The 23,155-nt window shown below is 40.7% G+C and overlaps 4 protein-coding genes across 5 annotated transcripts; 3 read left to right on the top strand and 1 right to left on the bottom strand.

The window, feature by feature from the left end:
• Positions 1 to 638: 638 nt before the first annotated feature.
• kpna1 (karyopherin alpha 1 (importin alpha 5)) lies at positions 639 to 10,089 on the bottom strand. Of its 2 annotated transcripts, XM_034146801.1 has the most exons (14): positions 9,989 to 10,089; positions 8,647 to 8,780; positions 8,346 to 8,459; positions 7,657 to 7,756; positions 7,454 to 7,569; positions 7,185 to 7,316; positions 5,508 to 5,596; positions 5,318 to 5,417; positions 5,030 to 5,193; positions 4,696 to 4,774; positions 4,473 to 4,598; positions 3,838 to 3,965; positions 3,468 to 3,643; positions 639 to 2,515 (listed from the first exon to the last, which is right to left on the bottom strand). In XM_034146801.1, exons 2-14 carry the CDS (start codon positions 8,770 to 8,772, stop codon positions 2,328 to 2,330), a joined length of 1,638 nt encoding a protein of 545 aa, XP_034002692.1. In that variant the 5' UTR covers positions 8,773 to 8,780; positions 9,989 to 10,089; the 3' UTR covers positions 639 to 2,327. The 2 variants fall into 2 exon arrangements, with proteins under 2 accessions (XP_034002692.1, XP_034002686.1); XM_034146795.1 differs by lacking the exon at positions 9,989 to 10,089 and having other exon boundaries at positions 7,475 to 7,569; positions 8,647 to 8,802.
• A 1,089-nt stretch (positions 10,090 to 11,178) lies between these two features.
• Positions 11,179 to 11,661, top strand: LOC117497741 (nanos homolog 2-like). The gene has a single exon (XM_034149749.1). It carries the CDS (start codon positions 11,179 to 11,181, stop codon positions 11,659 to 11,661), a length of 483 nt encoding a protein of 160 aa, XP_034005640.1.
• A 3,057-nt stretch (positions 11,662 to 14,718) lies between these two features.
• LOC117495533 lies at positions 14,719 to 17,601 on the top strand. Its single transcript, XM_034146812.1, has 8 exons — positions 14,719 to 14,876; positions 14,970 to 15,090; positions 15,236 to 15,380; positions 15,455 to 15,568; positions 16,105 to 16,249; positions 16,334 to 16,482; positions 16,781 to 16,920; positions 17,177 to 17,601. Exons 2-8 carry the CDS (start codon positions 14,991 to 14,993, stop codon positions 17,326 to 17,328), a joined length of 945 nt encoding a protein of 314 aa, XP_034002703.1. The 5' UTR covers positions 14,719 to 14,876; positions 14,970 to 14,990; the 3' UTR covers positions 17,329 to 17,601.
• Positions 17,602 to 19,576: 1,975 nt separating this feature from the next.
• Positions 19,577 to 22,552, top strand: LOC117495542. Its single transcript, XM_034146825.1, has 7 exons — positions 19,577 to 20,468; positions 20,587 to 20,731; positions 20,931 to 21,044; positions 21,140 to 21,284; positions 21,721 to 21,869; positions 21,950 to 22,089; positions 22,312 to 22,552. The coding sequence occupies exons 1-7, from the start codon at positions 20,369 to 20,371 to the stop codon at positions 22,461 to 22,463; spliced, it is 945 nt and encodes a 314-aa protein (XP_034002716.1). The 5' UTR covers positions 19,577 to 20,368; the 3' UTR covers positions 22,464 to 22,552.
• Positions 22,553 to 23,155: the final 603 nt, after the last annotated feature.

The raw sequence follows: 23,155 nt of genomic DNA, 5'->3' as shown, positions 1-23,155 counted from the left end.
CTCCCCTCCCTCTCCGTCGTGGAAGGAGGCGGTTTCCTTGAGTTTATGGCAAGCGTGGAACCAGATTACAGGGTCCCGGGCCGTACTCTTATCAACTGTCTCAAAGGTGTCGATAACCACCGACGGGTGGACGGCACTCACAACTGAATCCTATGTTACCATAACCTGCCATTATATCGATAGTGAATGGGAGATGAAGAGTGCGGTTAATTTAGCTGAGGGGCTCCGCAGTGCTCTGTGCCCTCGGAAAGGGTTTTTTTCGGCGGCAGGACTAATCCTTAACCGGCTGCGCTCTCGCCTACACCCATACATACACACATAAAGTAGGCTATTTATTTAATTTATTTCAATGATGCTATTATTAATACTGTTCTACCTGAAGAGCCCTTTTGTACCATGTACACGTTCCAGTAAAAGAAAACAACGGAATACCATTCGTCAGTGTTTTTTTTTTCCTCCTCCCCGGGGGGGGGGGGGGGGGGGGGGAGATTAATCGATTAATAGTCGCCTGTCCGATCTTGGTCATGGTCAGTTTCTGGCATCCCTACTCTAAACCAAGTTATTTTTCACCTATTTTTGGACCAAGCTATCCCCGATGGAAAGACTCACCCTGCACACAGACTCCAATAACACTGAGGTTCATGAAACAGCTTTTATGCAAATGGCATAACAGGGGACAGTTGCACAAACTCAATACAACAAACAGTAATTAACATGTAGAGCTGGTCATCTCCTGCAGAGATTTGATAAAAGTAAGCAATGTTAGGAGGACTTGGTAAACAAACATTCAGCTTTGCTAACTAAGGTGATCTCCAGTATGTTTTTCATCTGGAGTTGTCATCAAATCATCTGGAAAAGTTCCTGTAGAATGAGGATTATGGCACCATCAGCAACATGACGGATGCTAAACCCAACTTAAACAAATAATAGCTTTTTCTTTAAAAGACTAATTTGAGACCCAATAGCTGGTATTGATGATTTGGCATGATCAAATTGGAAAATACTACCTGAACATGTGTTGGAAAGACATTTAGACTGCACAGCTAAACAGCCAATTTTCCAAGATTTACTTTGTTACAATATAGTTCTTCTAGCTTTGCCGAGGCAGCATGATCTACTGATTGTAATTAGTGTGCTAGGAGTTTTCAGTCCACGACGAGTCCTTTCTGTGGGAACAGTCAGCAAAGTACATTGTAATCCTTGTGAAACCAGAAGGGGACCGAGCATCCGGACTCCTTTACGCCTGAGGAGGGAAGAGCTGCGTCATCAACCAATGAAATAGTTAACGTAATAAAACAACGGTATATTCTCGAAGAGCAGGCGTCAGTCCAGAACTAAAGTGCTGCAAATGAAATGCAATTATGGTAAGATAATAAAAAATAAAATAAAATATCCCGCTGCTCTGCTGCTGGACAGATCCCGGGGTTAAATAGTCTGTTTTGTCCAAGTCTGTCTAAATGTCTCAGTGCGAGGGAAGACTCCAATTCCCATGAATCCACAGGGCTAATGACGTCACATGAAGTGGAAAGACCCACTACTGGATCAAAAGAATGCATGATGGTTTCCAAGAGGGAACGCAAGCAGCCAAACTCCGCCCCTCAGCGACAGTCAAGTTCCTAATTCCCTGTGGTGGCTTATCCAGAGGAGGCGAGGGAAAACACCTCATTTATGGCGTGTCTAAGTGCCTTTAGTAGAGGTCAGTTGAGTCCGTGGGTTGTACTGTGGGCAGCTCAGTCCAAAGACCACAGTCACATGTGGTCAACGCAGCTCAGTCCAAAGACCACAGTCACATGTGGTCAACGCAGCTCAGTCCAAAGACCACAGTCACATGTGGTCAACGTCTCATGGTCAGTCCAGTGTTTAGGTTACATCGTTCTTCTCCATGTGAGGAAGACGGAGTAAAAAAAATCACGTCCATGTTTGTCTGTCTTGTGAGTCATTAATGCTTCAATCAGACAAGCAGTGCAGTCCTACGAACTCCCACCGGGTCAGGAAGAGTGCTTTTCATTTAGGGGGGGAGCTGAGGGAATCCTAACAGTACGACAGGAGAGGGGGGGTGTTACGAGGACAATCAGCTGAGCAGGAAGGTGAGGGTGACGTGAGAATGAGTGAAACCTTCACAAACTGGCTGACAGGACTGCAGAACTCCACCCACATCAGACGTACTCGCACACGCTCCTGCAACGTCACATAATCATGGTTATGATTGGATCTCAGGAGGGGAGGGGAGGGGTCATCCAAACCCCTTGATCGTGGCAGTGGGCAGAGAGAGAGAGAGAGAGATGAGGATGGAGGTGGAGCACATGGGGAGGAAAGGGTTTTTAGCATTATAGCTGGAAGCCTTCCATGGGGGCCTCGCACTGCTGGAAGAGGAACTGCTGCTGCTGCAGGTCCACGGCCGGGGCCAGAGCCGGGTCCTCGTCCTCGGTGTTGAAGTAGCGCTCGATCAGGTCGAAGGCCTTCTGGTAGATCTCCTGGTTCTCGTGGCCCTGCAGGAACTCCAACTTGTCCAGGCCTGCGAAGAGGGAAGGATCAATTTACTGCAAGCTATTCAAATAAGTGTTCATTCATCAGGTTTGTCTGACTTCTGGTTTCCAGTGTCTCAAATGTCAGGTTTATATCCCTATAAATGGAACCTCTTTGAATGTGCTCGTGACGTCACTTTGGCTTCTGGGAAACTGCAGTAGCATTACAATTAAGGAATGCATAATGAATTAATAATACTAAATTCAATTGATTGCAATAATTGTACTTGTGTGCAGAGATGGGGTCGTTACTAAAAAAAAGTAACATATTACATATGACTTATTACTTTAAAAAAAAACTAATATATTACTTTACTTCGTTACTCTCTACATAAAGTAACGCGTTACTTTACTCGTTACTTTACTCGCAGGGCCGCCCCTCCCTACAGGCAGATCACGCAGACTGCGGAGGGTGCTTCATTTTGCGGAGGGGGCCTCATCTGAAGCGCAAATGCGGCGCACCTACAGTGCGTTACTTTACTCGACATCCTCACTCTGGATTCGGAGGTCCTCCTTAGCTATTAGCTTCACGTTAGCATGTTGTCTTTGCAGGTGCTTGTTGAGGTTTGACGTTGTGTTTGCAGCAGTGGATAAAAGCTTCCTGCCTGGACACAGTTTGCACCTCAGCGGCACATTCCTGTCCTTTCTTCGGACGAACTCAAAATAATGGACATACCTCCACCCCTCGCAAGTTATCGCTGTTGACTCAGCCATGTTTATGCACTGCACGTGGACGCGCAAGTCGCGCAAATGTTACGTAAATATAAACCTGCGGCGGAAATCCCTCTTGTCTGTCAAAGGGAGAATCTAGTAATTCTGTATCTTAGTAGGCTAGCTGTAGTGTGATTACTGAATTATAAAAGTAACGCGTTACATTACTCCTTTACCGACAAAAGTAATATTATTACACCCAACTCTGCTTGTGTGTGTATGGAGACTTACCGTAGGCCTCTTCGATGAGGGCACAATAGGGGTTGATGCCCCCCCCCCTCTTGGCCTCCAGCTCTCCCAGTCGCAGGATGTTCTCCAGGCCGTTGAGAGCCACCTGAACTATTTTGGAGTCCATGAGTGTGAGCAGGTCACAGAGAGGTTTTATACAGCCGAGATCCACAATGTGCCTACAGGGGGCAGTGCACACAAAGACACAGAATTACACTTGTATTCTGAGCTTACAATTTTCTTTTGCTCCACGATGAACACAAATCATATGCAGTAAACGACAAATATTGCATCAAAAGATCAAACTAAACTACAGTCAATGTACAGGCTAAAGAAGACTACTAAACTAATGTTATTACAAGTGTTTCCTTACCTAATTTGCTCTGCAGAGCCCCCTGAGGTGGCGTTGGTGATGGCCCAGGCTGCCTCCTTCCTTGTGCGAAACTCTGCGACCTGCAGGATGGTGATGAGAGGAGGCAGCAGGTCGGCATCCATCACCATCTAATGAGGGAAAGGACTTTATTAGAGGAGGGAATGCTCAACTTGCTGTGTTATTCCGTCAGACGCCACACAGAAGTCATTCAGAAGACTTCTTCTCCAAGGCAACGCACTTTTTTGAGGCGTCAGCAGGTGAAAAATCTTAAGACTGCAACTTTTTTTAAATACTTCTGAAAGGCTTTTTATTCATACTAAACCAGGTCACACACACACACACACACACACACACACACACACACACACACACACACACACACACACACACACACACACACACACACACACACACACACACACACACCACACACACACACACACACACACACACACACACACACACACACACACACACACACACACACACACACACACACACACACACACACACACACACACACACACACACACACACACACACACACACACACACACACACACACACACACACACACACACACACACACACACACACACACACACACACACACACACACACACACACACACACACCTGTATTTGTGCTCGGTTCCCTGCGGTGATGTTGGAGATGGTCCAGCACGCTTCCTTCTTGATGGACTCCTTGGGGCTGCTCAGGAGGTGCAGGAGGGACTGCAGCGCCGAACAGTTCAAAATCACCTAGACAATCGTAAATTACACACCAAGTTAAAACATGTTGTATCTATAAATATTGAATAAACTTCAACAGGGGTAGAATGACTTGATGTGTTATTACCTGTGTCTGCAGATCATCTCCTGTGACTATGTTCCCAACAGCTCTCAGTGCAGGAGATACCACCTTATAGTCAGAGTGCCTGGAACAAAGCAGGATTGTAATTTGGATCAGATTCAGAAATTCAAAACTGATACTTTACGACCTGTTTTCCCCACATGATAGTAGTAATAAATGTAGAACTACAGTACTACAGTGTGTCCTCTCCTGACCTTTGCAGTTTCTCACAGCTGGTAATGCATTAGTGAAACTCAAATACTGTGTGGGAACATTCACACACACCTACATCTGGACTGTCACACCCACTGTAGCCGTGAAGATGTGTTTAAATACTCACAGCAGTAGCTCCACCAGCCTGCGACAGACTCCTGAGTCAATAACAGCCTGGATTTTGTCGTTGGGGCCGTCAGATAGGTAGGAGAGTGCCCAGCATGCATCAGCCAGGATGTCTGTGTCATTGACGAACAGCAGCCAGGACAGCACACTGAGACACGGGGACACCTGGGGGAAAGAGAGACATAGTGGGAGGGTTAAAAAGGGATTTAAACTGCCTACAGCGTGTGATATGATATACTTTAGCAATGTGAGAGGTTGCTATAGCGATGTGTTTATCTTGGCAAATTACCTTAGCGAAGTCCGGAGGTGGGTTTTTTCCTCTGCACAGGTTTGAGAGCGCCCACACTGCATTCCTCATCATTGTTAGACGGTTCTGTTTGGCCAATAACCTGCAGAGGGAGAGTGTCTCACGGGGTCAAAATCACTCTGTACTTTCCAGTGTGATAACGAGGTGAGGACGACATCGTGTTGCTACTTACTGCACCAGGGAAGGCAGGATGTTGCAGTCTATGACAAAGTCTCTGCATTCTGTGCTGTCTCCTGCTATGTTTCCCAAGGCCCACACTGCCTGCAACACACACATCAGGTCAGTCAATAGGGTTATCAAACAAGGAGGGTTCAATAAATACATGTTGTCATACACTATACTTCAGTAAGTTAAAGACAAGGAATGTAATGAGAGAAGTTTAAGTGATAAAAAACCATATATGTACTGCTTATTTCATACAAGAAATGCAGCGAAAAATACTTAGAATTAACATAAATGCCAGGATATAATGCCATGATTAATGGAAAATAAGATTGAAAATGAAACTCATATACAAAATAAGTTTATAAGAAAGAATACATTACATAAGATTGAAAATGATTGTGTGGAAGTTTGGGGGAACACATATAAAACAAATACACACCCTATCTTCATCCTGCAAAAAAGAGCCATACGAGTTATACATAAAACGACGTACAGAGAACCAACAAATACATTATTTATCAAACTACAAGACCTGGTTGACTATAAAACTATTCAAATTATGTTCAAAGCCGCAAATCAACAATTACCTCATAATATCCAGGGACTTTTCACACGCAGAGAAAACATACACATGTTGAGAGGAAACTGCATTTTCAAAAAACCACCCGTACGAACAAATGCCAAACTTCATTGCATCTCATCAAAAGGTGTTAGTCTGTGGAATAACTGTACTGATGCACTGACATATTGTACAAGTCTATTTAACTTGGCTATTCTATTGGCTACTACATGAGATCGAATGCTGTGGTTTTATTAAATGTGCCAACTGCTAGGACTGTCTTAGGGGAGATAGCATTTAGATGCGCAGCTCCACTGTCCTGGAATAGTCTGCAATTGAAATGGAAACTGAGCAATCTGGTGCCACTAAATGTTTTTAAAGCTCGGTTGGATGCTACTGAATCGGAAGCTGTTGGTACCTGTTCATGTGGATAGTTATGTAAATTGTAATCCCTGTAATGATGCTGTATGATGTCCTTTTGTTGTTCTGTTTATGTTTTTAATGTTTCATGTGGAACCTACTTGAGCAGGTCTCCCTTGAAAAAGAGATCAATGATCTCAATGGGATACAACCTGGATAAATAAAGGTTTGAAATTAAATGAAATTAAACTGAAAGTAATTTATTTCTGATTGTTTTGTAAAAAACTAAAAGCAAACAAACAAATTAACAAGACAAACATGTCGCTGATGACGATGACCTAATCTTTTATTTATAAGGAAAATGTATGCTAGAGGGGGTAGGACCAGAAACATGCCCCTGTTGAACATGACAGAGACTATTTGAGAATTTATTTTTATTTTATTTTTTTATTATTTTGTTGTACTTTGTTATAATTATTATTATGAGTGAGAAGAAAAAAAAAAGGAATATATATATTATTATTATTATTATTGTATGTTTTGTTTCTGACATGTTCAATAAATTGATTAAAAAAATAAATAAAACCTATTTAATTCTAATAAAATGACTACTCATATTTGCTGCATGCATATATATATCAATAAACACTGCAGCGTCATCAACATGTCTCCATCTCTTCTACTTTGTAGTGTTCTTTTCTACATCTGACTGCCAGCTGGAAGTGATTGCAAGAACAAACACCCGTACTTAGGATCCCTCCCTACCTGTTCCTGTACGTCTTCGAAATCCGAGCTGAGCATCTCTATGAAAATGGGCACAGCTCCTGCCTGGATCACCACCCGAGTCTGATGGGATGTCCCCGATGCGATGTTAGTCAACACCCACGCAGCCTCAAACTGAAACATAATCAGAATATATAACATTTATTACATGTTTATCACTGTGGTTATTTTTGAATTGCTGAATGTTATCCCCCCCCTGCACAACACAAACATAATCAAAATCTCCCCAGCTTGATTGAAGTTGTGCACACCTGCAGACTGTGGAAATGTACCTGAAGTGTACAGTTTTCTTTCCTCTTCAGGAACTCAACAAAGCGCTCCACCACGCCTGAAGTGGCGATGACTTCATCGATGGGTGGGTTGGGTTCTGTGTGAGACAATTTTCAGAAAATGAGTATAGCAATTATCAAAGCATTATCCTGAAATCAATGCATTAAAACAGATGAAGTTTTACCTTTAGAAAGCAGTTTCCTAAAGCGCTGAGTGCCTATTAGCTGCTGCTCAGGACTACTGGAGAAGATCATCTGAGTCATGTCTTCAGAGATCACTCCACCCTGTACGGATCAGGAATGGAAATGAGATGAAACACAATGTTGTCTCCATATGTGTTGGGAATGACGGTGTTGTGCCAAATTATGCACCCCCGTCGTGAAATGCACCCCTTGACACGGGAACGCGCATTTGAACGTATAGTCCGCTATTCTATGTTGTCTTTTTGATGGTTGGATTTTGCATTCATTCGTCACTTATTTTTCAGTTAATTTTTTATTTAATATATGTTTTTATTTAATTGTGACGTCCTGTCTGTATACTTGTACTTGTGCTTTACAAATTATTGTTTATTTTTACATCAAGTGCTTGAGGGTGGGATTAATAGAAACATTTTTATTTTGGGGGGGTGCTTTTTATGAACAGCCTGGTTGCCACGATATGCACCCCTTGCTATCTCTGACAATAAACGTGTCACATACATGAAACTTACTCCATTTATTGGTACTAGTCCTACAACTATACCCTCCAAAGTGCTTGAGGGTGGGATTAATAGAAGCATCTTTTTTGGGGGGGTGCATTTCACGACAGGGGTGCATAATTTGACACAACAACGGCACTGAATGCACATGGATAGCAGGATTTTTTTCTTACCGTGTTTGGATCCATGTTGTTAGCCTGGGACTCCAGGTAGCCGCTATCGGCCATCCCATCCTCCTCGGGGAGGCCGTCATCCTCCACTGTGGCAACATTCCTCCTCTTAAAGAGCTATAAAGATTCAAAGAAAAATATTTGTTCAGTATACTGCATCATCAATATTACACTGATAGGAACAGCATGGGATCAAGTGTACTCGCTGACATGAGCAACACTGGCAGTGCAATCATTAAGTCTGTTTGACCTACCTGGAGGATAATTCCACCTACACAATAATACATATGCCCACTGTGTTCACCTGTTCATCCTTCTTCTGTTTCCGAAGCTGTAGGCCTTCCTCTTCCCTCCTTCTTCTCATTTCATCTGTGTTGAGGGACTTGTTCTTGTAGCTCTTGAGTCGTGCATTGTCCTTACCCTGACTCATTGTGTAGCCTGGAGAGATGCAGAAATACATGTTATTTAGACAGACTTAGGTAAGATTTGGAGAACATTTTTGTAAACTTCCTGATCTGAATATGAATCTTGAACTGATAGATGGCCAAATCCTCTTTTAAATCACCAACAAAATAACTTGCAATATTTGTTGGCACTATTTTATCTATATTCTGTTTGTTTTTGCACACTTTGAATTGTTTATGTCTGATATATATTTATGTTGCATCGTTGAAGGGGCCTGGGGCTTTTGCAAAAACTACACTTTAGCTTCTGTGCATATGACAACAAAACCTTTGAATCTTGAAACAATGCAAGCATATATCATGTATGTTTAGGCATTAGAGTTGTCTGTATGGCACATCCCACCAGTTTCCGCATGTGTCATTTATAGGAATCGTCAAAAACAATCAGTAAATCATGTAAAACTACGGTGCATCATCCTCAGAAAACAGTTCAACAAACCGGGGCATCTGAGGATACTAGCTAGCTAGCTGGTTAGCTTTATTGACACTGCGTGGTTAATAAGCAACAAAACCTATAATCATCTAATGACTGGGTGTGCTGCTTCCCTGTATCGATTCACAAGCTAGCAAAGCCCGAATAAATATTAAATTATTGAAGCAAAGGTACACGGGAGCAATTTGTCAGATAGCTAATGTCATAGCCGTTTTTAACACAATACACTCCAACCGTTGAAGCAGATTTGGAATGACCGTAGTGGCCAACAGTGGTACTAAAACTCAAGTGACGTCATTTTGGCACAAAAATACTTTTTCCTCATTGTCTTTTTATAAACATGTTTGAACTAAAAGGTGATCTGAGAAGTAATTTAAGACAAAATACCCTGTAATCTCTCTATTTATTTGACTGAGCCTAGAGCAGGAGACGGGGCTTAGGTAAACCTCCAGTGCGCATGCTCAATGGGCCCACATACGGGTACTTTCCGACTCCTCCAGCCGCTCCTTTTTTTGGCTTCAAGCGCCACTGAGAAACTCTCATAGGAATGAACGGAGTTTCCATGAATTCACTGCAGAAAAATAGCTAGCTAACAGTGGCTAACTGAATTAGCTCTGACATGTAACATTATCTCAAGCGACAAGCACAACGTTATTCAAATGTTGCCGACAGAAATAATGAAACAGCTTCTTATTATAAGGCTAAAACATACGAAGAGTCATCAATACATGTAATTATTATCAACTGACCTGTCAAATTGGGCTCTATAATCCACTTATTATTCGCTAGGCCACCGTTTGTACAGCCGTCGCCGGTATGACACTGCGCATGCGCGATGTCAAACTATCCCCCCCTCCGCATTTCCCCCCTCCGTCCCACCTACGCGATGCTTTGTAAATGGTTAGAAATTGAGCCTTTACTTCGTGCAACTTGCTGAACATGTGTAATACACAGTTAACAGACACCATGCATGGTTGGGTGCAGACTTAATTCCATGGTGAAAATACGCACAGCACATAAGCAGCTGCAGGGATTAAACACAGACTTTCAGGACTACTTCAAGAGGTCTGCATACATGCGTCAGCGTCGGCCTCTCAGTTGTATGAAGGAGAGTGTTGTAAATGAACCTCTAACAATGTTTCTGTGTCTGAAGTGGGCCTGACAGCGGCGATCAGTGAGCCATCAGTGGGCCATCAGTGGGCCATTATGATCACTTGCACCTGCATGACAGGCAGAAAAAAACAATAATATTTCTAATTAATTATTATCCTTGCTTATGGTATCATCTTAGAGCCTTGGATGATCTTGAAAACATTGACCAACATATTCACAACATACCTATGGGCCTAATAGACGTAAAAACACACCCGTAAAACAGGAAAGAAGTAAGGAAAATAATATAAAACCAAAATAATAATAATGAAAGATAATAAAAACGATAGTAGCTAATAACAGGCTAATCATAATAACAACAGAAATATAAAAACAAAACACAGGGAAATGTCAGGTGTGTACTCAGCTCTGACTAGAAAGCCAGAGAGAAGAAGTGGGTCTTCAGTGAGGATTTAAAAACCTAGGGTCTGGGCCGACCTCACTCTGATCTCGATTGCTAATATCTTGTCCCCCCAACACACACACCAGACACACAAACACTTACCCCAAACTTAAAAGACATAGTCAATATGTAAACAAATATATATTACTGAAACTGTGATCGTTATAAAAGTAATTTAAATGATGAACAGAGAGAAACTGTGAGTGTCTGAACTCTGCCTGACCCCTCAGCAGGTGCACCAATTAAAGCCATCAGAAATGAACTTGAAAGACTGCACCGCAGACACCCTGGCGCCACCTTACAGCATCCAAACATTGTTGCACTTTAAAGACCTGTATAAATACGACTCCAGCACACTGCATATTTTCCCCAAAAATGACAACAATGCAACAACAGGACCAGAGCCGCTTCGACATGTGGCATGACTACATGAACCTTGGCAGAGTACTGGAGAGGCTGCGGGACAGCACCCGGGATGATGGGGGACTCACACACACCAAGGGCCCCGAGAAGGAAGCAGCATCCTCCTGGAGCCTCGTCCGAAACACCTCCCGGAGAGGGGAGCGTAACAACTCGGAGTCCGGCTCAGTGAGCAGCCAGTCGGACACCAGCTGCAGCACCGGGACCCCCCCTGGATGCTGCCGCTTCTGTAAGCAGAACGGAGAGTCTGTGACGGTGTACCGGTCCCACAGGCTGAAATCAGACGAAGGGAAAGTGATCTGCCCCATCCTCTGGAGCTACATCTGCCCCCTCTGTGGAGCCAGCGGGGACCAGGCGCACACACGCCGCTACTGCCCGCAGAGAGAGGCGGGAGGGGCGGCCAGGATGCTGCCGGTTCTAGAGACAGAAGACACGATGTATATTTAAACATATTTATGAGTTCCATGTTTGCAGAGACTGGTGGAGGTTCCTAACAAGTTTGAAGTTACGTTTTTTCTATTGTCATCTTTTTCAGCGTTGATTTGCAGACATTTAAAAAACTGCAAAGAGCTGTTTTTGTATGTAGCTATTAGTTTATAAAGTGTAAAAATAGTTATCAAACCTTGGACAAGTGTCAGTTACAGGAATTTAAAAACTGCAAAACTAAAGCTTTTTGATTTATATTATGCTTCCTAGTTTTTTTTAAAGTTTTTGAAGAACTATACAGAAATATTTCAAATCAACATTTGATTGACCAAACATGTCCATGTGTTCATGTTCACAAAGGAAGTGTTTGACGTTGCTGTTTTTAAAATGATGAGTGTGATTGTCAACACACTTTTAAGGGTTGAAAAAGTGTTATCAAAACTTGAGAAAAAGTGTAAATCATAGACTTTTTAAAACTGTTTGTTTGTTTACATTTTTAAGGAATAAATATGGGAAAAGGTACCTGCTTGTTGTTTTTGTTAAAAGTGTTATCAAAACTGTGCATGGTTGTTCAGCTAAATATTGAATTGCTGTTGACATACATGGATAAAAAGCTACAGACAAATTTCAAAAGTAAATATGCAAATACTATATAGCTTCAATAGACACAATAAATGAATGTGAACTTGACCGATGATCACATGCACCTGCAGGGATGACAGGCAGAACAAAACCATCATATTTCTAATCAATTCTTCTTCCGGTATCATCTTAGAGCCGTGCATGATCTTGAACACATTGACCAACATTCACAACAGACAGATGGGCCTCATAGACGTTAAAACACACAGAGGTGAAACAGGAAAGAAGTAAAATAATAATGAGAGATCATAAAAACGATAGTAGCTAATCATAATAACAATAGTAATGATACTACTATAAATCACAGCTTTCTCTTTTCTTGAAAACGATTGCTTCCAATATGTAAATGGTAAAGGAATATAAGGGGAGATAATAATACAAAAATAGTTTTAGCTTTTCCACACTGCACAGTTTCTCTCTGTTCATCATCTATAGGACTTTTATAATGATCACAGTTTCAGTAATAGATATTTTTTGGATAATTTTGAATTACTATTAGATCTGGCCCGCCGGTATATTGCACGCACACCTTCACTCAATCCTGAGGGTTTCCTCCGCTCAGAGCCTGAGCCCAAACATTGATGTTTATGTTTATTATGTTGCATTGTTGGAGAAGCCTGTGACATAAGATTTTCAACTACATAATTACTCTGTAGCTATGTCAGATTGACAATAAAGAACCTTGAACCTTGAACCTTGAACCTTGAACTTGCCAAGATGAGATGCCAAGTATCTGGGTTGAACTAGCATCACAGAGCAGCACACTGAGTTTACATGGATGTTTCCTTCTGCACTTTCTTTCTTGATTTTTTTTTTAACACAGATATGCCATTTAAGTTTGGAGTATCAATCGAGGTCAGAGAGTGTCTGAACTCTGCCTGACCCCTCAGCAGGTGCATCAATCAAAAGCCGTCAGAAATGAACTTAACTTGTGCTCCTGAGATGAAAGAACCCCCCCCCCCCAGACAGACCTGCACCGACCTTACAGCATCCAAACATTGTTACACTTTAAAGACCTGTATACATATGGCTCCAGCACACTCTGCGTATTTTCCCCCCAGGACCAGCACTTTTTAAGCCTTGAAAATGTTATCAAACCTTGCAAAAAGTGTCAATTACAGGCATTTTATTTGTGAAATTGTGGTTTAAAAAAGTAAACTAGACATATTTTCAAATCAAAATATGCAAATATAGCTTTACTAGTCACTATAAATACATTGAATTGAGGTCAGATGTAATATACAGTTGGATAACGTCTCTAAAACTGAAAGCAAGTCATCGTTTCATAACTCCATAATTCATTATAATAAAAGAGCATACTCTGATCTCACCTGCTGCTTTGATAAGGCCATAAAATGCTGTTACTAAACCATATGAACGATGACTCCTCCTATACAGAGGGAGTTATATCACTGACCTTATTATAATGATGCTTAATCAGGGTTCATACACTTTTTCACCAATGATTTTCAATGACTTCTCCATGACCTTTACCTAATTTTCCATGACCAAAAAAATTACTCTTTCTCAGCGGTACCACTGAAAATTGTTTATTTTAACCTGGAACAGGAAAATAAGGTCTGCATATGAAACATGTTGTGATCTAAAACAAATCAAATAGGCGGCTTACTAGCTTCTACTAAAATCTCTCACCAGCAAAACACCTTGTCAGTTAAATGCCATTTTACATTTCATTACTATACGACACAGTATGTATTATCATTATAGTATTACTATTTCAGCGATTAGATAAAATATAAATTATATTTGATGCAACTTTAGTTACATTTCCATGACTTTTCCAAAACCTTGGGAAAAATATTGTTTTCCATAACTTTTCCAGGGCCTGGTATTTGCATTTAGAATTTCCATGACTTTTCCAGGTTTTTAATGACCGTAAGAACCCTGTTAATGTCAAATGAATTACAATGTTGAGGAACAGGTTGTTTTACAGTCTTCATACACAGAATCCTAAACTGTGATGCAGCTAAAATTAAATTAAATATACAATTTGCTATTAAAAGTACCTAAAAAATACCTCCAAAGTACCTTGAATACAACACTTGAGCACATGTATTAAGTTCATTTCCACTGTTGACAACATATATAGAGAAGCACCAGCCCATAACTTGAGAAATGAAGGTAATATGTAATGAAAACAGTCGGGATGACTAATGTCTGAAGGATCTGAATGCCTCCTATGATGCATTTTTTCTCCAGCAGAAGAAAGTTAGCTCATTGGCTGTTCATAAAAGACCTGGCCACACCTGCCGGCTCACAAAGCGATGTGATTGGCTGATAGCACCTGTTACCAAACACTACTACACAGGATCAAAGTCCAGCTTTCATAATTCAGTTATGAAGCAGAGTCATCAATCCAAGGTCAGGTCTTTTATCTTTTCATTCATCTACAGATCAAAATATCCATTCACAAAGAACACAATAAAAAGTAAATGCCAGGTGAGGTGAGTTTCAAACACGTGCTGACAGGCAATACAAGGCTCAGTGTTGCACAAGGAGCTCCTTTTAACGCCAGGAAAGCCCCTCCTCGACAGCAGTCTTTGACTTTCTGCCATCAAAGAACAACATAAACAGTAGGTGAAAAGCTTCTTTATTCAACAGATTTTAAATCTAAACCTTGTTCTTTACGGTTTAAAGTGTGTTTTATTAATACTATTTTATCTTAGTTTTAGATAACTTGTCCAAAAATGGCCAAACACAGCATCATCCGTGTGATTGCCATAGTGCTCTCACTGATATTCTTCATCATCACCATGGTGTTCACTGCTTTGGCAGGACCAGGAATAGGTACGTTTTAATGCTTTCATTATATATATTATTTTGTGAGATAAGGTTTGTTTGTTTAATGTAGAAATGTTGAAGTAATGCTGCATCCTTTGACTTTTTCAATGAGTCAAAATAACTTAATTTTCTACCTTTTTTTCGCTCAAAGATCCCTTTTTGGAGAGCACCAAGAACATCTCAGATGCGTTTGTGACGGAGATCACTCCGGACGGATGGACGTTCACCATTTGGGCCATCATTTACATCTTCCTGGCTTTAGTGATGGTCTACGTCATCTCCGGCATCTTTAGGAAGTAGGAACCCGCCTATTTTTAGCTGGTTTAATTGTATGTTTTTACCAACACTTACCATGTGATTCTGTCTTCAGGAATGCATACGGTCCGGTGTACTGCAGCCCGGCCGTTCTGCCTCATGGATTCTTCGTGACTTGGTGTTTGAACCTGACCTTAAACATTGCATGGTTGTTCCTGTGGGACAGAAAGTAAGATTTCATTATTTACTTCTACTGAAATCAATCAGCAAATGAGAAACCCTAAATTACAGGCAATATGTATGACTGCATGTATGTGACTGCATGTATGTGAATGAAGGAGAGGCTTATAGGTCATAGGGTCAAATACAGGTCATCACCTACAATCAATAAGCTCATAAGGCATGATTAGTGCACACATTGAGTGACAGAGTGCATGAACTGAATATTACAGACATCCAGCTACTTTAAAGAGTGTGTCTCATTCTGATATTACATATTCAAATGTTGCTTTTTATATTTTCGTCTATTCTGGGAGTTATTTCTTGTTTGAACCAAGGGTGCCATAAGCAGTAAAACCCTAAAAGGGAAATGTGTGATGTGTGATTCAGGAATATGAGTAGATTTATAGTTATATATGTGTAAAAAAGGAGGATATTATACAAGAAACATGTGAATAGTTGCCGATTGGACAGGATTACACAAATGCATAAATGCAACAACAACTGTTAACATATCCTTTTTTCTATCTTCCATCCCTATCAAAGGTTGATGTCTGCTGCGCTTGCCTTCCTCATCCTCATCGCCCTCACTAACTACCTCATGATATTCTTCTCCTGCATCGGTCTCAACAACTACGGAGCGTGGCTGGCAAAGTACCACAAAGTGGACCTGTGGCTTCACCGAGTGGTGGTGAGTCCAGCAGCTGTTCACCTCTCAGACACATCTTGCAGTGTCAGCTCTGCATGCTGAGTGTGTTCTGTTTCTCTGCCGCAGGTTCAGAATGGGATCGCCATATACGCAACATGGACCACCATAGCATCGCTGGTGAACCTGACCATCGTGCTGACTGCAGACGCTAAGATATCCACGACGAACGCTGCCACCATCTCACTCTCTGTCCTCACTGTGGTGCTGTTGGTGTGGTGAGTGCAAAGTGGTGGACACAGTACTCATATTATTGTAAATATCCAATCGATCCAGCGTCCTCTAAAACTTCCAAATCTACAACAAATATCATTCAAATGGGCCTCCCAGGTTCACATTTTGGCTCCTGAAGATGTCAGAAATTGATTAAGCATCCTTATTAATCTGAATGGTTCAAAGGTACTCAAGTTATCAAATCAATTTAGTGGAATTCAACATTTGCTCTGAAGTGTAAATACTTAAGTAAAGAAACACCACTGCCTTTACTAAGTTAAAAATGTGTTGTGTTTCTTGCAGGACTGTCCTTGAAAACACCATCCTGGATAAACACGTGAGGTACATCCTGTCCATCTACCCCGCGGTGATCTGGGCGCTGACCGGAGTGTTCTCCAAGAACTACAACGCTGCAGACCCTTCACGAAACAACACCTTCATCGGTGAGGAACACAGTTACACAGACAATGTGCACACTCATGTATATGTACTTATGTATATATAATAACTTGTACATTTGTAATTCAACATGTATATTATTTTCTACTTTCTTGTTTATTTCTACTGGTTTTCTTTGAATGTTTATTGTACAATGCCGTGTCTTTTTATGCTGCTGCAACACAAAAAAGTACTTCTTATCTTATCTTGTCTTATTTCTGCTTCGCTCTGATATTGTTATATATTCTCTTTGCGCTGTAGTCGTGCTGTTGGCTTTGGCCTGCACGATATTTGCAGGTCGGATAGGTCTGGTGGTCTGGAGACACATCAAGACGCCCCTCTATGAGCACATCAGCCCGGAGAGCATGACTCCAATGGAGATCGCTGACAAGCAGAAACATATATTTAAATAAGAGGTTCTGATAAACCTGTGTGTATCGATGCAGTATTGTCTCTGGATGAGGTGTATTTTCTTAATGCTTTGTATATATTGTAATCTATGACTGTTTTGCACTGCTGCAACATATATAATGAAGCTTCTTATAATAAGGGAAATTATATAATACTGAAGACCAATCCAACCTGTCGACACATTTTGTACTCCATGTTCTAAAGACAGGCTTAATTTATTATTCATTTTACATCTAAGCATGTAGTTCATTTATCAAAAAGGGTATAATGTTTGTGTTTCCTCATGCATTTTGACTTGTATTTTGTATACTGTTAAAAATAAATATTGCTTTCTCAAATTGTTACGCTTTTGTGTGATTTTTCTGGTTTATAAGAGATAAGAAATACTACAACTGTTCAAATAAACAGCACAATTATTTACTTATTAAATTGTGAATTTTCCTCAATCAATCAATCAATGTTTATTTATATAGCCCAACATCACAAATGTTACATTTGTCTCAGTGGACTTCACAGTTTGTACAGAATATCAGTATGACAATACGACACCCTCTGTCCTTAGACCCTCTGTCCTTAGACCCTCTGTCCTTAGACCCTTAGACCCTCTGTCCTTAGACCCTTAGACCCTCTGTCCTTAGACCCTCACATCGTACAAGGAAACACTTCCAGAGAAACCCCACAGTTTAAAGGGGAACATGGGAGAAACCTCAGGGAGAGCAACAGAGGAGGGATCCCTCTCCCAGGACGGACAGACGTGCAATAGATGCCGTGTGTAAATTCGAAAAGATAATACATTTTACAGCGTATAGGTAGACCAAATGTTTGGAAATGCATGTGTCTATAATAAGAAGATGAATCCACGAGGATGTCAACAATCCTGTGGGAGCCATCAGGGAAGTAGTATGATGAGAGTCAGGCAGGACCACAGTGACAGGTTCAGCCACGACTCGAAGTCCAGGACTCAGATCAGGACTCAGATCAGGACTCAGATCAGGACTCAGGACTCAGATCAGGACTCAGGACTCAGGATCAGCCACGACTCAGGATCCCAGCGTAGATAGACACCAAAAAGACATTTGGGGGAAGCTGGGTTATTCTGAATAATATTCGGGGGGGGTACAGTGGGTGGTCATTGAAAATGTGTTCTGATATATGTTCTTCACAGAAAATGAGCCAAGGCCATTGAGTGTGGGTTTGAAAAAATAATTTATCATATCATTTTTCTCATTGACTCAGTAGTGCACACAATATAAATGTCCTCAACATTGATGAATTACAACTCTATATGTATCTGGCAGGGATAAAAACAGGATATTATAATATTCCATAATGAAATAACACTTTTAAAAGAGCCATTCTTCACGATGAGTACTTTTGCTTTTGATACTCGAGTACATTTGTCTCTTATAATACTTCAATACTTTTAATTAAGTGACCTTTTACACTCAGGACTTTTAACAGAGCTTGTTCAGAATGTGGTATTATTACTTTGACGTAAGTAAAGGAGTACTTTTTCCAAAACAGCATGTTGCAAAGCTTTATTAAAGGGGTGTTCCCTTTCAAATCCATACTCACATCTCACCTGACAACACGACCAGATCTTTAGACTTTCATATCCCAGAAAATGTATTTTTATTTAACCAGATAAAAACATTGAGATACAATCTAATTCACAATGCTGACCTGGCCAAGAGTTTACGCCAGGGGTGTCAAACTCAATTTCATCGCGGGCCACATTAGCATTATGGTTGCACTCAAAGGGCCGGTTGTAACTATATAAATATACATATATAAATATATAATATATATATAAAATAATGTATTATATTACATTATTGCCTCTGAATTGGATTATTATTGGACAGGGTAATAACTTCGTAATTAACTACGTCTGAAAGCAGAAGTCCAGGGCAAATAATTGCAAGTCTCTTCAGTGCGCATGTCACAAAATGTTTAAAAAAGAAATCTGGAAAAAATGTGAAAATGTAAAAAAATGTGAAAATGTAAAAAAATGTGAAATTTGGAAGAAAAAAGTCCAATTCCGAACAAAATTCATATTTGAGATGCATTGTGGGACATGTAGTTTATGGACAACGTGCTTCCGTAAAGTGGCATGTAACCGTATAATAAACGTATTATAATCTTTGGAAGCTGCGGGGCCACAGAAAATGAAGTCGCGGGCCGGTTTTGGCCCCCGGACCTTGAGTTTGACACCCCTGGTCTACGCTGACTATTGTCATGCCCTTTATATATGACAAATATGCTTATGACATTAATAGATTTTCATTAATTATAAACGACCTTACACAGAGTGTCTACACTGTCGTTAATGATAGTGTCACCTATAAGCATTTTTAGTCCTTTATTATTTACCGCACTGGGGCAGAATACAAATATATGTATATGTGTATGTATATAAGATAAGAGGAGCACGTGTTTACGAGTGGTCGTAAAAACCTCGCTCTTACACAACGAGCAAATATATAAAAAGCCAGCCGTGCGTCCTCAGGTACTTCTTCACACACCAAGAGAGCGGCCCAGAAAGGTACGTCGTGTTTGCTTTTAGAAAGTCTTCATTGTACTGGCTGTGTTGGTTTGGGTTCATTATGAAGGAGGAAGCTCAGCGTGAAGAAGTGGACCTTTCTGAAGTTATGAGAGTGCTTTCAATTTGAATTTTGAGAAGGATTTTGCTTTGAATGACAGGATTTTTGAAAGAAAAGACAGCTAGTGATTTAAGAGGATGGTACAACTTGGTTTAATTGCCTGAATGGCTGTCAAGGTGATTGATAACTATCACTAGCAAAGGTCAGAGGTCAGCCCTATCACCTGTGCAGTCAGAAGGTATTACATATCTTCCTAAAGGTCACATTTCTTTGACTTTATTCAGTATAAAACAGTAGGATGTGACACCTGTATTAAATACTGTATGTGTAATGTAATCTTCCCTTTCAATATGAGATGTATGTGGTTAATTACACATTTTAAGCTCTAAAAAGTGTTCATTTATTTTCAAATAATTGTCATTTATCACAGTCGACCACAATGGGAAAGCATAATCCTGGCCGTCTCGCTGCCATAGTGGTGTCTGTTGTCAGCTTTGCAATCAGTTTGGTGTTCAACGGGCTGTCTGTAGTCGGAGTCGGTAAGTCAAACCTTTGTTTACATATTTAAATTGTTAATTCAACACGCAAGTAGGTAGTAAGATTGGGCTCTGTCATTTTGGTTTTTATTGATCGATATTTTCATTGTTCTCCCCTCAGGTCCTTTTGACACCACGACAGGCAATGTGTCCGCAGTGTTCGACACGCAGATCACACCTTCAGGATGGACCTTTCAGATCTGGAGCGTCATCTACACCTGGCTGATAGCGATGGTGATCTACATCGTCACCGGACTCTGCAGAAAGTACAGACGACTTCTTTTACTCTCTACTTTAAAACCTTTTTTTGTCATTTAAACCTGTGTAGAATAGAACGTGCAAATAGTATCTAGTAATGTTCTTTGTCAGGGAGTATCATGGGCTTTAAGAATCACAGAAAATAATAGATGGTCCCTGTTCTGTGGATGTTTTCACCGACTTACTGTGGTTCTCTTTCTCTTGTAGGAATGGTTATGGCTATGTTTACTGCAGCCCTGCGGTTCTGCCGTATGGCTTCTTCATTAGCTGGTGCCTTAATCTGTGTTTCAATATTGGCTGGCTAATTGTTTGGGACAAAGGGTAAGATTCCTTTGATTATTCCCTAATAAATTAAGCAACCAAATTTAAATGATTATGGTTAAATTCATGTTTCTGCTTTCTGTTCCCTTCATAAGAATAATGATCGCTGCGCTGGTGTTCCTCGTGCTGGTCATCTGCACCAACTACTCCATGATCTTCTTCATCTGCCATGGCCTTCATGTTTATGGAGCCTGGCTCAAGAAATACCACAAGGTCGACTTGTGGCTTCTCCGTGTGCTGGTTAGTATTATTAAAGATAATAGTGTCTCTTCTGGGACATGTCTGCATACTTTAATGTTCAAAAAGCTCAATATTGTTCTCATACTGCCTGTGCTGCAGCACCTCTTTTCACCCTCTGTCTGAAACCAGAGCCCCCAGTCTGCTCTGATTGGTTAGCTGGCCGGCTCTGTTGTGATTAGTCAGCCGCTTAGAGATTTCCCGCCCCTTAGCCTATCATGTAGAATGTGTTGGAGCGCTAGCCAATACAAGCGCCAGTGTTACATAGTGATGTCAGTAAACAAACGAAACACTACAGGAGGGGGAAAACCACCAAAAAGCTTTAATCTTGCATCTGACGGGTTATACAAGTCTACTTTTTCACATAAAAATAATCTGGTTTAAGAGTACGATCCCCACCCGCGTGCAAAACGAAAAAAAACTCTCTTTCCACTTGCAGGTTCAGAACGGTGTGATGATCTACACAACATGGACAACCATTGCAACCCTGATCAACCTGACAATCGTGCTGACCTATGATGTGGGTATGTCCCCGCTGGATGCTGCAACCATCTCCTACTGTTTTTTGACCGTCGTGCTGCTCGTGTGGTAAGTGCTCTTAACTTCTGATACTTACTAGAGAAGTAATGCAAAGCTTATTGTGAGATTCTGAATGTGTTTGCCCACAGGTTTGCTTTGGAGAACTTTGTGCTTGACAAACACGTGCGGTACGTCCTCGTCATCTACCCGGTTTTGATCTGGGCGCTCACTGGGAACCTGGACAAGAACTTTGATGCTGAATCACCCAACCGTAATGGCTTCTTCATTGGTAAGACACCGAAGAGAGCTCCATATTAATAAAATATGGTGGATGTGTATGATACAATAAGCTTGTAATCTCCTACGATGTCTCCTGAAACATGGCAGGTAGAGAGAAGTAAATAAGCACAATGACGGACAATAATGACACTTTTTTTTACTGTTTTTGAGTCAATTCTAAGAGAACATTTCAGATACCATCTTAAGTACTAACCAGGTGTTCCTCTCTTAGTTGCCCTGCTGGCTTCAGCCTCGGTGCTGTTCCTCGTCAGGATTGTTTTGGTGATTTGGAGGCACATCAAGCAGCCGCTCTACACAGACGTCAGTCCTGAAGCCATGGAACCGACGGACATCGCTGAAAAACAGAAAAAGATTTTCCGTTAAACCGTTTTTATAAAACACTGGATGTCATGTATCATAGCAACAAGTGGTGCCATTGTTAGGCATTACTACGTTGATTATCAGGAGAACAAATGTGTTTTTTTTGTGGAAATAAATTCACAATATTACGTTGAACTTTAGCTGACTGATCTATGGACCTTTTATGGCTCTCTCTAACATATGGATTCCAAAGTCATTAGGCTCTGATAAGGAGACTTTTACAACACAGAGGGGCAACACCTACCTTACAGTATAGACTATATGTTTTGACATTTTTCTAAGTTTTTTGCATCAAATATAAATGTATTTTATAATGCTGATTGTAATTCTCTGAATTTGTCATTATTCTTTATTTATTTAGAATAAATTATTTATACAATTTATCATGTGTGACACCTATTTTTTACAACTGAGCAGTGTGGGCTCTTTTGTCAATATGTGGCAGATGAAAGAGAGTATTACAATTCAAGAAAATATGCGTTGCTAAGTCCAAATATTATGATCATACAGTATGAGCTTGTTTTTTTTTACTATCATTCTGCAAGGAAAAAAACAACTTCATGGGGAAACAAGACATTATTATTTGCATTATTATTATTATCCTATATGTTCAAGTATGTTTAGTCATCTGCAATCTGAGTAATTATAATTATATTTTGAAGGGGGTAAGACATAATATACATTCTGGTTAGAAT

Source organism: Trematomus bernacchii, unplaced genomic scaffold (genome assembly GCF_902827165.1).
Source record: "Trematomus bernacchii unplaced genomic scaffold, fTreBer1.1, whole genome shotgun sequence".
NCBI lineage: Eukaryota > Metazoa > Chordata > Actinopteri > Perciformes > Nototheniidae > Trematomus > Trematomus bernacchii.
This window is presented reverse-complemented; position numbering and strand designations above follow the sequence as displayed.